A 16752-nucleotide genomic window follows, 5' to 3' on the forward strand; every position below is an offset into this window, starting at 1 on the left:
CTCCCTCTCTCCCCCCGCCCAGGAAGCACCAATAGAGCGCCCCCTAGACTTGTTCTTTTCCACACAGGGGGCTCGACACCCATCACAATAGAGCAAGACCCGTGATGGTGGCCCGTGTAAGGGGGTAAGGGAGAGGGAGGGAGAGGCAAGGAGAGGGATGGGGAGGAAGGGAGGGAGGCGTGCGTGATAGGGTAGCTTTTGTAGGGAGGCGGTGATGGTGATGATGATGGTGGTGGTGGTGGTGGTGGTGGTGGTGGTTTTGAATGATGGGTTTGCGAGGAAAATAAGGAAAAAAATAATTAAAAAGATAGTAATGGCACTGTTACAATTACCACCAGAGAGAGAGAGAGAGAGAGAGAGAGAGAGAGAAAGGTCACACATCACACGAAGGAATGTTTGATTAAGATTAACGTTCCCCTTTTTCCTCTCACTCCGCCTCACATGACCTTCTCGCCTCTGACCTTTGACCTTGCCCGGGCCAGCAAGGGAGGAGGAGGAGGAGGGGAGGAAGGGAGAAGAGGGAGGGAGGGAGGAGAAGGATAACAAGAGTAGAGGGAGGTGCGAGGGTAAGCAGGAAGAGGAACTGAGGAATGAGGGGTGAGGGGAGAAGAGAGGAGAGAAAGGAGGAGGAGGAGGAGGAGGAGGAGGAGGAGGAGGAGGAGGAGGAGGAGGAGGAGGAGGAGAATGGAGGAGGAGGACACAGTCTTCCATTTATTTCTTGCTTCCTTCTACGTAGCCATTTCATTACCCATCTTTCAGCCGCCTCCTCCTCCTCCTCCTCTTCTTCCTTCTCCTGTAATAAGAAAGCCGTTTTTTTTTACCTTCACTCATTCTTGTCCATTTCCTTTCACCTTCCTTCCTTCACTCTTGTCACTTTTCTTTCCATCCTTTCTTCTCTCTTTTTCATGTGTTCCCTTTCTATTCCCTTCCACGTTTTGTCATCCTGTTCTTACCTCTCCGTTTTCTTCCCTCCATTTTATCTCCACATTTTGTTTCTTCCCTCTCCTTACGTTGTTCGTCGCTTGATATCATCTTTGTAACTATAATACCACCTCCCCCTATTCTCCTTCCCTCTCCCCTCCTACCTCCCCTCCAAACATGAACCAGCCTTGTATGTGAATAGCGCTTTCCTCCTCCCCCCTCCCCAATCTTCTTCCTTCTCACAGCAACCCTCTTCCTCCCTCCCTCCCTCCCGCAAATCCCTCCTTTCCCTGTCCTGTCTTCGCCTCAGTCCCTCCCTCCCCTCCACCAACAAGTCTCCCTGAACCAGTCATCCTTCTCCTGCCCTTGTTCTGATGTTCCTGTTGACCTATCTTCCGTACACGCACCCGAACCTGCGCACTCCATAAAGATACATTGTTATTACACACACACACACACACACACACACACACAGCAGCAGGTATTATATATTTACTACATGTAGCTATACAATTTTATACCCATGACATCACGGTCACATATTGTCTGTACGCACGTTAACTTATTATAGGCGTTGTCTTTTTTTTTTTTTTCTTAGTGTATATAATGATAAAGTATGTACTGCATGTAGGAAAAATACGCCATGATTCTACTTTTACGCACACACACTCACAGACAGACTAACATTTCCTCCAACAAACAGAGCCCCAGACACAGTCGATATTACGTGATTGGCGCTAGTTGCGACCTCAACAACCAATGATCATCGTGTCCTGCCCTCCTGTTCAGCCCGCCGCTAGCCCCGCGTGCCTCCATTGGCTGGCTGGCTGTCTGGCTGGCTGGCTGGTGGTGGTGGTGGTGGTGAGCGGCCTGTCAGTCACCACGGGTAGCAATTATGAGGCTTAGTGATTAGTGAGCCCTTATAATTAGGTACCGAGGCGCGTAAATTGAATTGATATCGCTGGAGATGATTCACTAATTGGCTGGTCCGGTTATCTGTGGCTCGTTTGGTGGAAGACTCAAACTTTAAACCGTGGAGGCTCCGAGGGTTTCTTTTTTCTGCTCTCTCTCTCTCTCTCTCTCTCTCTCTCTCTCTCTCTCTCTCGTCTATTCTGATCTTAAGTGTATGATTGGCCTCATTTTGTTGGTCGCGGCGGTGATTTTCGTGTGTGTGTGTGTGTGTGTGTGTGTGTGTGTGTGTGTGTGTGCATTCTGTTTACATGTTGCCCGAGGAAATGCTCTCTCTCTCTCTCTCTCTCTCTCCAATGAAGGAATTTCCTCGTCTAGTCATCTTTTCTTACAGTCATCGCACTCTTCTACACTTCCGGTTTTTTTTTTTTCCCGGTGCTTGTTTCTTATTCCTGCGTTTGATTCTTTTCTTATCTTTTAACACAACTGCGCAAGAGAGAAAGGGAAAAAAACATGGCTTCTCCTGCGAACAAGAGTACACGTGTTATTTTCGCTCAACAATAAGGAAGGACGAGAGAATGAGATGTTACTTTTCCTTTTAAGAAGACTACACGTGTTGCAGTTTTCACTCGGGAAGAAAAAAAAAAATCGTGCTTCTCCTAACAAGGGTACATGTGTTACGATTTTTACTCTGGAAGAAAAATTAAAGAAAATATAGTTTCTTCTAACAAGAGTACACGTGTTATAATTTTCACTCGGCAAGAAGAAAAAATAAAAGACGAAAAATAATATGTTGTTTTTCCTTCTAACGAGGGTACACGAGCTACAGGTTTCACTTGGGAAGAAAAGAAAAAAATACAGCTTTTTGCTTCTAACAAGAGAATAACACGTATATATTTCAATTATCGGTGGAAGAAAAAAAAAAAGCCTCTTTCTCCTTCTAACAAAAAAAAAAAAAAAAAAAAAAAAAAAAAATATATATATATATATATATATATATATATATATATATATATATATATATATATATATATTTCAATTTACACTCAAAGAAAAAGAAAAGAAAAAATGCAGCTCCCTCTATCAAGAACACGTGTTACAATTCTCATTCGACAATACGGAGAAGGGATGACTCGCTGCTCAGGAAGTGTCTGCGGTCTGCCTGGTCTCTGAGGCTGGACCTTTTTCAGCCCCAGGGCGAGGGACGGACACACCCATCCAGCCAGGAACATCGGTACGTTTACCCCCGAGCACCGCCGCACTACTAGGAACTCCAGGATCCGACAGATTTCAGAGGAGTGCACGTGGAATGAAAGGAACGCAAGACTTGGTTGGGTGTTACTGAGGTTTGTCATGTTTAGTGTTTAATGTTTAGTGTTGCCCGGTTGTGTGTGTGTGTTTGTGTTTTCGAAGGGTGCAATCCTTGTCACATACATCAAAATCGTGGGGATATATAAAGACAGGTGTAAGGGAGTCAGTAGGCCTACACGTGGTATTTCCCGTATCTTTCTCATATGCCTTTGTCCAGCTCCTGTCCATAAATTTGTCTAATCTCCTCTTAAACTTGCCTTTTTGGAGTCTGCACTAACACAGAGTAGCCAGTTTATTCCAGTTGTTATGGTAGTTAAAGTAGTGACAATAGTAGTTGTAGAAGAAGTAAAAGTAGAAATAGTAGTAGTAAGTAGTAGTAGTAGTAGAAGTAGAAGTAGTAGTAGTGGTAGAAGAAATAGTAGCAGTAGCAGTAGCAGTAGTGGTAGTAGTAGTAGTAGTAGTAGTAGTAGTAGTAGTTTTGCATAGTAGTTCTTGCAGTAAAAACAACGGAAGAAACGTAGGCTGGCATAAGAAACCACCACAGGCCAACACGTGGCAGTCTCTGTATGGTACATATATAGCCACGTCCACCCATTACCCTAGCCCATAAATTACTCTAATCTTCCCTTAAAGCTCCCTACTGACTACACTAACAGCACACCAACCCAACCTTCAACCATCGACCAGACATCACCAAATTACACACCTCACAATCCAAAACTCGGGCTGGAGCGCAAACAGTCAGAGCAAGCAACTCCCCACACATAAAAAAAAACCTCGAACAGGCGCTGCATTTCCACGCCTGCCTCGTGCGGCACTCAAAAACTCCCCCACCGCGGCAGCCAACCACCTGTGGCGTCGTGGTCTTCCCGTGGGCAGCAGTGGGCCGAGCCTCGCCACACGTGGAGCCGCAACCCTCTGGCCTTGCCTCACACTACGCCTCTTCACTTAGGGTTCTTAATGCATTCTTAACGTTTGGGTTTTCGTAAGGGCTATTTTAGAAGGCCACAGATGTTACACTACATTCTTAAACGTTTTAGACTTGCATTAGGAATATCTTGAAAGTCAGCAAATGATCACCTGGGTTCTAATGATACCTACTAAATGATAATGCAAGGGCTTGTTGTTGAACCATCACTAAAATCATGGATATGGTTTGGATAACGATTATTTCTACTGGAACCGGTTGAAAGCAGCTGAGGTTAAGGCACTGGAGTGTTTGAAAATGTGGTTGTTTGTACGTAGGATGTGTTACTTAGCTCACCATCCACCACATCTACACTAGGCCGCCACCACCATCACCACCACCACCAACACCCAACACCAACACATCGCCGTCTTAATGCCTACAGGTGCCTGGAAATGCTCTCTGTCTCCTTCTCCCAAGCACTTCACGCACAACGGATACTGAGAAAGGGTGCTCTCTCTCTCTCTCTCTCTCTCTCTCTCTCTCTCTAGGGGTGTGGTCGAATGTTAAAGAGGATAGCGCCATCTCTACAAGTCAACCTTTACCAAACTTCAGAACATGGCTACAGGATTCATTATTACTAACGAGAGAGAGAGAGAGAGAGAGAGAGAGAGAGAGAGAGAGAGAGAGAGAGAGAGAGAAAGTCGAATATTATGTTAGTAATACCTTGAATTACACCACCCTAGTATTACTTTAACATGTCCATGTGTGTGTGTGTGTGTGTGTGTGTGTGTGTGTGGGGGGCAGGGGAGAGCGTGTGAGAAGAGCAAACACAAGGGTGAGTGAGGTAGTACGAACAGACAAACAGATAGAGGCAGTGAAAGTAATGGTGTAAAACTGAAACATAAACCAAAATCCTGCAAACGATACGACACATTACTTCACTTCACTCAAACACAACGACTAAACAAGGCAAACATAACACTGCAAACAACGGAAAAGGAAAACAACAATTCCTCGATTAATTTATCCCAGTGATGTCTTCAAGTGCATCATAAATTAACACTAAACCAATTTTATCAAACTAGAGAGACAGAAACAATCAGGCAGCCAATGCAAGAGAAGAAAAAAAAAAGAATTAACTAGAGGAGGAACACATGTGAAGCAAGACGAGAATAATCCAAATGGCATGGTGGTAGTAGGAGTAATAACAGTAGCAGTAGCGGTGGTAGTGGCAGGGGCAGAGATGGGAAACGCCAAGAGACGCTGGGAAACAAGTCACCCGGGTGCGGAAAACAGCGGGAACCCTCCAGAGAGAACGTTACAAAGGAGCAGGGAGGGATTGAACTCGAGGTGGGAGCTGAGAAGACAGGGGACGGACGTACGGTCAGAGGAAGCCTTAGTGGGGTGGGTCACGCCATTACGCTGAACCACGTTTAAGTCAAGGCGCTAACTGTCCTCCTCATCTTGTGTAAGGACCGCTCGCTGAGAGGTCAAGCCACATTAAGGGAAAGGATGTGGTGGTGGAAATGTCGGCTGAGGTCATACGAGGTGGTGGCCGTAAGGAAGGGCGATTTTTGCGGAAGTTTACGTGGATACCAGTGCCTTGGGGAAGAGAGAGAGAGAGAGAGAGAGAGAGAGAGAGATTACCAAAAGTTAAGCTGGATGTATACTGTCATACAGAATGGTAGAAAGAAAGACAAGAAAGGAGACGTTATCGAAAAAAGGGGAAAAAAAAAGTCTAGGAAAAAAGTGTGGCAGAAGTAGGAAACTTGCGAACGAGAGAGAGAGAGAGAGAGAGAGAGAGAGAGAGAGAGAGAGAGAGAGAGAGAGAGAGAAGACAAACGAACGAATACAAATCACCACTCTAGAATGTGAGAGAGAGAGAGAGAGAGAGAGAGAGAGAGAGAGAGAGAGAGAGAGAACGGCTGGTATAAATTGAAATAACTTGCCACATGAGATTGAGAAATAAGAAAAAAAAAGAAAAAGGAGGATAAAGCTTTGAAAAACGTGAAGGGGGCAAAAAAGGACTTCTACTACAGGGAGTCGAGATTGAAGCAACGGGCCATGAAGGAAGAAAAACGGAAAGGCTTTGAAAGACGTGGATGGATACATGTCAGAGGGCCTGAGGGGTATGGGACGGCAGCTCGTGAGATAATGATAAGGCACTGAAAACCACACGCTCTCACGGAACCAGGATCAATAAATGGGAGTCAGTGCAAGAGGTCAGGCAAGGTCAAAGGGTCACGGCAGCTCAGGAAATGTGACTGAAAATATCATGCAATAATGGTCACTTGGCAACGAGAGAGAGAGAGAGAGAGAGAGAGAGAGAGAGAGAGAGAGAGAGAGGGAGGGCAGGGGAAGAGACGGCACGACACAAAAATATTAATAAAAGTAGTAATTCAAAGCAACTGTTGTGGTGTTTTGTCGGTTGTTTCCCTCTCTCCTCCTCCTCCTCCTCCTCCCTGTCTTTCTCCCTCATACTCTCTCCCTTCCTCTGTCTCACTCGCCTCTCCCCGCCACAACTTCCTCTCCCTCACCACAGCGGCACCTCACCCACCACCACACCCTCACTTTCCCTCCAGCCACATCCCACACTCGCCACTTTCCATCAAATCAGTGTCCGTTTAGTTATTACAATTTCCCTTGTTTGTTACGTGACTTTAGTGTACACCAGCCACTTTCCCATGCAACAACAAAAAAAAATGTGTATATTCTATTTCTGGTCAGTGTATCGTTTCCATCGCCCATAGTGACTCATCCCACACACGTTGGTGAAAGCAATTTTGGAAACTATTAGCAAGGTGGAAGCATGGAGAGTGCGTGCATCTGCTGGGTACGTATTCCCACAACGTTTCGACGCTTTGTCTTCACTGCTTGTAACAGGATCTACTGGTTTATGCCGCTTCTTTTCAAGGGGGATTTTCAAGATTCAAGCGGTAATCTTAAAAAAAAAAAAAAAAATCCCCAGAATTATGGAATAAAACACTCGTAATAACCTCGTACGTTGAACTATTTTTTTCCCTTTACTAGAGCTCAAAGTATTTCAAAATAAGAGTGCTCTGCAAGACTACCAGCATTGAGAGTTGCACCGACTTTCTCACCACCTGTATATAATCAGAAACCTGGATTAGGTATACAGAATACACCTCAAATTACCTATACAGACCCACAAGCCTCAATTCATAACACAGCATCACAAACCTGAATTACCTACACAGTTAATATCCCTCCTTGGTCTCACTGCAGTCTATCCTCTCCCGGCATACCAGTCTATAATCTTACCCAACGAGGCAGCGCGGTACGACATCACAACAGACTCACACCGCACCTCTACCACTACCACGCTGCCAGACACCCAGATCCACCAGCACCACTATACCACGCCATCCCAGACCTGACCTTATGACCCCGCCAGGCACTCCTCAGTCCTACGGCAACGGCAGGCTAGGACATCTCGACTAGGAGATCAACATTCCTGGGTGTGGCAGGTTGCACGTCCGGAGTGACGCGCCTGTGTCATGTCCCTGGGAGGAGTTACAGAGTCATGTCTTTCAGAAGAGGTTACCACGGCTACTTGGTGTTCTCTTACCCCGTGTGGAGCATCTGGGCTGGCTGGGGAGTATAGAGAGGGGCGGAAGGAGGAGAAGGAAGGGGACTACTGGCCAGAGGAGAGAGGGAAGAGGCAGGGAAAGAAAGGGAGAGGGGGGTGGAGATGCTACACTATCCCAGTTCGCCCCACACACACATACGAGTTCTCCACCTTGGTCCTTGATTTCCCCAACACTGGACACATCCCAGCAACACGTGGGAAATCCTGCAGCATCGCGAGGCCACACTATAACAATCGCTAAGCTACGATGCTTCACTGCTTGGGGGAAAGAAAAGAAGAAAAAAGGACAATCTCGCCACGTCCAGCTGAGAGAAACTGGAGAAAGAGGCGGAGGAGGATGAGTGGAAGACGACACGCACTCTCTCTCTCTCTCTCTCTCTCCAGTCGCCATTTATCATTCCAGTGGTGTCTGCGTGGGCCGGGGTCGTGCGCTGAAATACACAAGCATTCGAGACCAAGGAAAGACGTACAGCACACGTACTCCTACTCCTGCGTTCGTCTTTCCACCCCCAACCAACCAATCCCACCGCCTTCCTTCCCTAGCAGAGATGGCCTTCTTGCCATGGAAATCCTCGGTTAATCGGAATAGGACAGTTTTGAGCCGGATAAAACCAGGCCAAGCGACATCAAGTGACGACGATGTGGCCTTCACCAGAGAGAGAGAGAGAGAGAGAGAGAGATTCATGCCCTCTCTATATGTATGTATGCATCTGTCAATATATGAATGAACAGTGTATTCTAAATTTCAATACTCTGCTTTCTGATTGCAGTTTGTAATGGCACAATACCCAGGAGTTACTTACAATGCAACGAGAACACTACAATTTCATAATATATTCGTCATCCTTTCGCAAACCCAGGCGGCGATCTGGGTGGTGAAAGAGGCAAGACAAGGGCCCGAGTAAGCATTGACATGGATTACAAAGAGTCGATCTCACCCCAGGGAATAAACTTTTGCTTTCTTTCTTTAACTCTCCAAAACTTGTGACAGTACGACGCTTGTTACTTCCTTTCAGCAACACTTGATGATTTTACCAGCAGAAATAAAATCCCGAAGTGTTAAAAGAGTATGAAAATTACTGATTTTTGTTTGTTTGCTAATGGTGTTTATTTTTTTTCAATATTCAAATCTTGCTGCATACCTCACTTGTACTACAGAGAAGCCACAAACAATACTCGAAAATTTTGTAAATAAGAAATTGAATAAACAAAAGAACCGGTTCTTACGCACTTCACGCAAAACTCTTTAGAATAATCTTGCTAAAGCGCCAATGACACATCAAGATTCAAAATGACAGCTTCTTTTTAATCTATTAGCATAATTTGGCATTTAACAAATAAAGAAGAGACGAAAGGCAACACGGTCCAGAATAAAAGAAAAAAATAGACGGCTAATTAATGATTAGAGCTGGTCTGATCCCTGAGGCAGACTGACCTTCAACCTCCCCGACCCTGAGCACCTCCCCACCCTAGCCAAGCCGACCCCAATCCCCAACCCTCTTTTCCCCCTCCCACCCTCCAACACGCTTAAAGACAAATACCTGGAGGTTTGTGGTGGAAATAAGTGCTGTAGAAATAATAAAACTCAAGAAACATTTATTTTATTTCTTTCAACTTCTTGGTTAAGGTGTCGATCATCAGAAGGTGAGGCTAAAATATGAGGCAGCCGTCTGTGTGTATGTGTGTGTGTGTGTGTGTGAGTGACGGTCACAGTCACCACGTGCTTAGTAATTCAAGGACAGGATCCGGCTCAGGCTGGCTATATCAAATGAAATGTCTGGACGGAACTGGAATAATATGTTACAAGCACTTTTACCACTGTCCAGTCTCTCAACACCTTGTCTGCCGCGCCCCCTCTTCCATCCACAGTCTTTCTCGGCCACCTCCACCTACTGTCTTTCTCGTCCGCCCCCTCCATCCACTGTCTTTCTCGCCCACCTCTACCCACTGTCTTTCTTGTCCACCTCTATCCACTGTCTTTCTCGCCCACTCTATCCACCGTCTCACTCGTCCCCCCCTTTCACCCACTGTCTTTCTCGCCCACTCCACCCACTGTCTTCTCGTTCTCCTTCCACCCACTGTCTACCTCGCTCTTCCACCCACTGTCGCCTCGCCCTACCATTTACTACTCTCTCCTCCTTCCCGCCTCACTCCTTCCACCCACTCCCAGTCTTCGTCATAAACTCCACTCACTACCCTGCCTTTCTCATCTCTTCCACCTTGCCTTCGTCAATCTCTCCACTCAGTATCCTACTTGTTTTATCCCTTCCATCCACCGCCACTGTCTGCTTTGCCACCACTCACCCATTCCACCCACAGGCCCACATCTCTCTCTCCATCCTCTACTCATTCTCTACCTTTTCCCTTCCTCCCACTGTCTCCATCGCTCCCTTTTATAAACTGCCTGCGTCTACCACTACTCTGTCCTGCCGGCGTCTCTCCTACCCCCTTCCCTGCCCCTTGCCTACATCACTTCAAGGTTACGTTACATTGATTCCCGTCATGATTTGCGGTCGTCAAGGCAGCACGAGCACATCACGGCAGTTCAGCTTGCAACATTCTCCCCGTTAATCCCTGCAAGCGGTGTCAAAAATTTTTAGTGTATATATCCCTAACTTTTCTTTCTTTTATTCTTTTTTTTCTATGTGTGTGTGTGTGTGTGTGTGTGTGTGTGTGTGTGTGTGTGTGTGTGTGTGTGTGTGTGTGTGTGTTGCGGTAAGCGTGAGGCAACACTCGCTGATTATCAAGGTTCTCTTATTAATGTATCGCAACGTGCACGCATCGAAAAGTGGAACGGTTTGATGAAAGGTAGAGGACTGGTTGGTGTGTGGGTGGTGGTGGTGGTGGTGGTGGTGTATTAAGTCATGTGTTCCTCTAAGGTCACTGAGATGATTAGTTGGGGCATTATGGGTAAGGAATCTTTTGCCTCTCTCTCTCTCTCTCTCTCTCTCTCTCTCTCTCTCTCTCTCTCTCTCTCTCTCTCTCTCTGATACAAAATAATAATAAAATAATAGTAATAAATCTCCCTTTGAATATATAGAACCCTTGTCAAACCATCACTAAAATCATGGAACCACCCTTGAAAACTCCAGCAACTTCCACCATACCAGCCCCCTGCCCTCCCGCATGAACACTGTATAAGAAATGAAGGTCAGGCGCCGAAACGTTTACGACAACAAATTTAGACAGGATCGATATGTTTAGTCTGCACCGCTTGCTTTCTTTTTTTTTTTTTTTTCCTCTTCTTAACCCCACAAAAGGAACCAGATTCACCTTCACCCTCTGGCAGAAAAAAAAAAAAATGAAAAAAGAAAAAGAAAAGAGGAGAAACAAACAGAAAACCTCCTGAAGCAGAATAACACGAAGCTTCAAACTGTCTTACCTGATGATATAGGTACAAAAAGAAGAAGGAAAGGTTAGAGTACTTGTATTCTATCCCGCGTGCCATAAGTGTCTCCCATGAACCAATGCGCAGTTTTGTATTATTTGCTTCACTTTTACTCGCGCTCTTTCCTTGTGGGGGAAGAATAAGTTTTTTTTTTTTTTTTTTTGTCTGGAAGTGTCAGCAAGTTAGGGATAAGTTGATATGTGTGGCCTTCGAGTTGTTTGTGAGAGAAACTGGGAACAAAATTACAGCTTAGAGAGAGAGAGAGAGAGAGAGAGAGAGAGAGAGAGAGAGAGAGAGAGAGAGAGAGACATTAAAAACATTAAAAATTTCCGTTATATTCTCAACGATTTCGTCTCAAAAGTTTTAAGAGCATTGGACAGACAGACACCACACACACACACACACACACACACACACACACACACACACACACACTTTACATCTTCTAATTAAAATCTTCCAATCTAAAGACCACACCACAGCACATGACAAAGAAATAACTTTACAAACAGAGGAGGACGTAAAGATATTATACGAAATAACTAAGTGCGCCGTGCATGCATTTGTATTCAGTAACTCCTTGGGTCTGGCTCAGCATGCACAGGAGGGACGAAAGAAACGCGATATGAATTACACACCGCTAGCAACCAAGGCAGAAGTAAGTAAGTTATTGGTGGTGGTGGTGGTGGATGTAGTAGTAATTGTGGTATTAGTAGTGGTGGTGGTTGTAGTGGTCGTAGTAGTAAAAAGGTAGATGAGATAGGATAATTAACGAAAATACAAACTTTTTTTTTATGCACGAGGGAAAACTAGCCAAGGGCAACAAACAATATAAAAAAAAAGAGGCCCACTGGATTGCCCTCAAAGAGATTAAGTATTATCCAAAGGACGGACAAATGTCTTGAAATCTCCCTCTTAATTAAAAAGAAATCAAGTCGTAGGAAGATGGAAACAGGAGCAGGCAGGAAGTTCTAGAGTTTACCAGCAAAGGAATGAATGATTGAGAATACTGGTTAACTCTTGTACATACAAACATACACACACAAACACACGAAAATACTGCCCTTCTTCGTACCGATTCACCTCTGCTCACCACAACTCACCACCACTAAAACCTACACAAACCACTAACCCTAATTATCACCGCCACCACATTAACACATCCACCTACACACAAACTCACTGCCACCACGATCCTCACCACACAAACACCACAACCATCACCACAACCATTACCTCAATAAACTGCAAGCTAAAATACACATTCCTCTTTTTTATAGACTCCTAGCTCTTCATGCAACGACCTCCACTTAGTACATGAACCATCAACATCAACCGTACATTTGCCTTCACTTTCACCTTCAAGCAAGCCCAAGCAGGGAAGCAAGGCCAGACCCTCCCACACTCCACCGACTCTCTTCCAGGCACAGGGCGGCACAAACACATTTCTCAACGCCCTCTTATAACACACCACGCGGAGAATACCAGTCAATAAGTAGCTACCAGGAATTAGGACAAACAAGTGAAGATCTATATTGTGATGCATGACTTCATTTTTTGTGACTATACACATTATTTTTTATCATTGAGTATTTTTTTCCCTCCACCTTGACTGAAATATTCCTCAAAACTTTTTTTTTTTTTTTTAGCTGGAGTGGGTTTTTTTTTTTTTCAAACGATACAACCATCTTCGTATTCAGTTTATAATATTAACGTATTGTAATCTAACATAAATTTCAGTTTTTATGAGAGTATATACTTTTTTTTTCAGTGGGTATTTTTTCTTCTCTCCTTTTTACTGGTTTATACGTATTTTTCATTTTCTAGTGGACATTTTCCCTCTCTCCTTTGACTAGTAAACGTATATTTTTTGTTCTAGTGGGATTACTGACTGAAATATTCCTCAAACTTAATATTCTTTCTTACTTGGACTACCTATTTTTTTTTTTTTCACACGATACATCCACCATCATACTCAATCTAAAACATTAACGCAACGAAACCAAACCAAACCTAACCAGAGGCGAATGTCCACACAAGGAAAAATGTCAAGGAAAGGAAATCTGTTAAGAAATGAAACCGTAAAGAAAAAGAAACTCAGTCGAGGAAGCGAGATCGACCAAGGCAAATGAATCAAGAAAGTCAGTCAAGGAAATTTACTAAGGAAAGGAAAATCTGTCGAGGGAAGAAGTAAGTCTGTCAGAGGAAATATGACAGCTGATGGAAAATCTGACACGATGGAAATTTGTCAAGGGGAATATTTCAGAGTGAGGTGGAATGGTTATAGGGAAAACATGACCGTGCCTTCTCCCTACACAGATAGATAGATAAATAGATAGACAGTTTAGTGACCACAGTATACAGGAATTATATGAGCATTCTTCATTTCTCTCTTCTTCCAGTTCCTCTTTTCTCTTTCTTTTCACCATTTTCTTCAGATTCGTTTCTTATGATATTTCTGTTCTCTGTTTATCTCCTCCAATACAGCCGTTGCCCACCTGCTCCTCCCTCCCTCCCTCCCTGGATCACTGCTTCTTCCGTTTAGTTTATCTCCCTCTCCTCTTCCTATTACTGCTGTTGCTTCACCTCTCCCTTCCCCTGCTGCCTAACAGTTCACAAACTAATCTATAATTTCCACAAACAATACCCTCCAAAGAATCCAAAAAAACAGTAGATAAGATAAAAAATAGACAAAAAAAAGAAAAGAATCACCAAAAATATTCTGTAGTCCAAAGAAAATTAAATAACTAAGTACGAGTCTCTGTCAGTCCACGGCGTCTTTCGCAACACCCGGGGCAGTGACATTCACGACAAGGAGGCGGAGTGACGCACGGAAGGCCACTTGCTGCTGGGTTTTAATTGCCAAATGATTAAAAGAGAGAGAGAAAAACAGTGCATTGGCGGCATTTATCTTGGTGAATGTCCCACTAGCAGTTTTAATGGAAAGTTCAGGAATTAGAATCTCGCTTGTAACGCTGAAAAGACAGTGAAGTTGTTGGTTGGTTCTTTGCTGGTTGACCTTTGTTTTTTGTTTTTTTTTTGCCATTATAGATAAAGACACGAAAACCAGATCAAAATAAACATGAATTGGTGCAAGTTAGTTAATAGGAATGTGTATACTTGCTGAATAAGTCAATGGAAGCGAGCAAATTTTCAAGTAAACAATAAGACCAAAAATAAAAAGGTAAATCACAAGCAAACAAACGAAAAATGAAGAGATGAATAAATGAATAGATGAATAAAGCAACAGCAGAGAAGAATGCAAATAAAGAAATAAAAAAAGATAGAGTAAAAAAAAAAGATAAGGAATGTAGCGCAACAAAAAATATAGAAAAAAAAACAAATACAAGAACAGGAATGTAAAAGGAATAAGAAAATGAATAAATTAATAAAAGCAAGAAAAAAAAATGCAACGGAAAAAAAAGAAAAAGATTAAAAACAAGAAAGTAAAAAAAATTAAGATCAAGAAAAAAAAAAAAAACTTCACACATTCCTGAAAACTAACACGGCACAAGGACAAGAGAAACGCAAACACTTCAAGAACAATATCACTTCTTCACACCTTCAGGCGACATGACACTTTCCTTTCTCACCTTCTCCCTTCCCCCGTATCCCCACCTCTTCTCACACCCCGCCCACTGAACACCCACAAGCATTTACCACTGTCCGTCTCTCCACAGCTTGTTTACCGTTCCTCCCTCCTCCATTCATTGTCTTTCTCGGCTCCCTCTATTTATCATCTTCCTCACCCACCCCTCTTTCTCGGCTCCTTCTAGTCTATCTACTATCTCCCTCGCCCACCTTTCCACCCACTGTCTTTCTCACCCCTCTCCACCCACTGTCTTTCTCCCTCCCCTCCATTCACTTTCTCGTCCACTCTGCACACGGTCTTTCTCGCCCCTCTCCACCCACTGTCTTTCTCCCTCCCCTCCATTCACTTACTCGCGCCCTCCATCCATTGTCTTCTTCCCTCCTCTCCATTCATTTTCTAGCACACTCCACACACTGTCTTCCTCGCTCCCTCCATCTACTGCATCCCTCGCCCCCAACATGCTTTCTCCACTAAAGCCCAACCACTACCACCACCTCCGCCACCACCACTAATACTAACACATTTTTCCTCCATTCAAATAATTCTCCGCATTAAATAAATAAGAAATCTTTGAGAACACCGTAATCGTTTAAGTTATTTCCACGTCTGTGCTCTAAATTTCCTCCGCGAATGGCCTCACCTTTCACTGTCTTGGTGATAAATTAATTCTTTCGATTAAATTTCACTCCATCTCCTTTACTCTCTCTCTCTCTCTCTCTCTCTCTCTCTCTCTCTCTCTCTCTCCATTATCTGGTTTTATTATTTTTCTTATTCTGATGATTAAATTTGTTTGTCTGACTGTCTGCCTGTCTGTCTATTTTTCTGCCTGTCTGTCTGTCTATTTGCCTACCTGTCTGCCTGCCTGTCTGTTTGCCTGCTTGTCTGTCTGTCTGTCTGTCTAAGTCGTCTTTGTCTGTTTATCTTCGAGTCTATATTTGTGCATCTGTATCTCTGTCCTCGTCTGTCACCTTCTATTATTTTCTTTGTTTCGTTTCTAGTCGAACTCCATCCCCCCCCTCTCTCTCTCTCTCTCTCTCTCTCTCTCTCTCTCTCTCTCTCTCTCTCTCTAATAGAATGAAAGTGAAATGACAGGAAAATGCTTCTTCTGTTCGTCGCCGCCCATTAATTACAAGTCACGCCAACAGGAAAGTCCCCACCCGTGTCCCCGTCTCTCTCTCTCTCTCTCTCCTTCTCCCTCTCTCTCTCTCCTCCTTTCCCTCCATTTTTCCTCCATCGCTTTCCCTCCTACTCGTCCTGTCTCGTCCTGTCTCTTTCTTCCTCCTTTCGCTTGACGTTTTTTTCTTAATCAATGTTTTTCCTCCTGCATTTCTCACATTTCCTCTTCTCTTTCTTTTTTCATTCATTCATTCATTCATTCTATCTTTTTTTCCCTTTTCGTTGGTCACTGGGTTATTTTCTTTCTTTTTTGTTTTCCTTGCTTTTTTTTTTTTTTTGTTCTCTCTTACACTGACTTTCTTCTTTCCTTCCATTTGCTCCTGCGTTTCTTCCACTCCTTCTTTCATAATTTCCTTTCCTTTTTTCCCACTTACATTATCTCCTTTTCCTTTTCTTCCACCTGTTTCCTCCTTGTCATTCCCTTACTTCCCATTCTCTCCCCTAGTCTTCCTTTCTCATCTTCCCCTCCCTCCCTCCCTCCCTCCCCGTCCTTTCCTTTCCCTTCCCTTCTCATCTCTTCCATTAAAATTACGGGGAGTGACGGAGTAGGTGGGTGGAGCACGCGATGGGTGGACTAAGTGGGTGTGGCGAGGGTGGATGGCTAGATCAGGTGACATTTCCCAGAAAGAAACCACTCCCTCTTCCTCCAACACCACCACCACCACCACCTTCCACTCAGGCTCTGCCGCCTCCTCTTCCTCAACGTGATGACATTAACGATATAATTTGTTAGAAATATTTACAATTTAGCCCAATTTTGCTCGCCGGTGGAGAAAAATTATTAAAGTTTCATACCACCTCCTCTCTCTCTCTCTCTCTCTCTCTCTCTCTCTGGTGTCAACTATAAATCATCCTTCCCTCTTTTTTTTTTTTTTTTCTTTAAAGCGCAAGGAAAGTTTTCTTGAGTTTCTTTTTAATTCAAGTTCCCCATTTTT

The 16752-nt window shown here is 44.0% G+C and overlaps 1 protein-coding gene across 5 annotated transcripts in view; it reads right to left on the bottom strand.

Moving 5' to 3' along the window:
* The window catches only part of LOC123520655 (nucleolin-like), a 59888-nt gene that overhangs the window by 12220 nt on the left and 30916 nt on the right, over positions 1–16752 (bottom strand). Inside the window, exon 1 of one of the 5 annotated variants that reach the window (XM_045283150.1) lies at positions 7812–7889. The exons of the other annotated variants lie outside the window; for them this stretch is intronic. Within the exon in view, the coding sequence (XP_045139085.1) occupies positions 7812–7874 (63 nt within the window). The 5' untranslated portion in view covers positions 7875–7889. Of the gene's footprint in view, positions 1–7811; positions 7890–16752 lie in introns of those variants that run through there. 5 annotated transcript variants of the gene reach the window in all.

This window comes from Portunus trituberculatus, chromosome 47, assembly GCF_017591435.1.
Source record: "Portunus trituberculatus isolate SZX2019 chromosome 47, ASM1759143v1, whole genome shotgun sequence".
Classification (NCBI taxonomy): Eukaryota; Metazoa; Arthropoda; class Malacostraca; order Decapoda; family Portunidae; genus Portunus; species Portunus trituberculatus.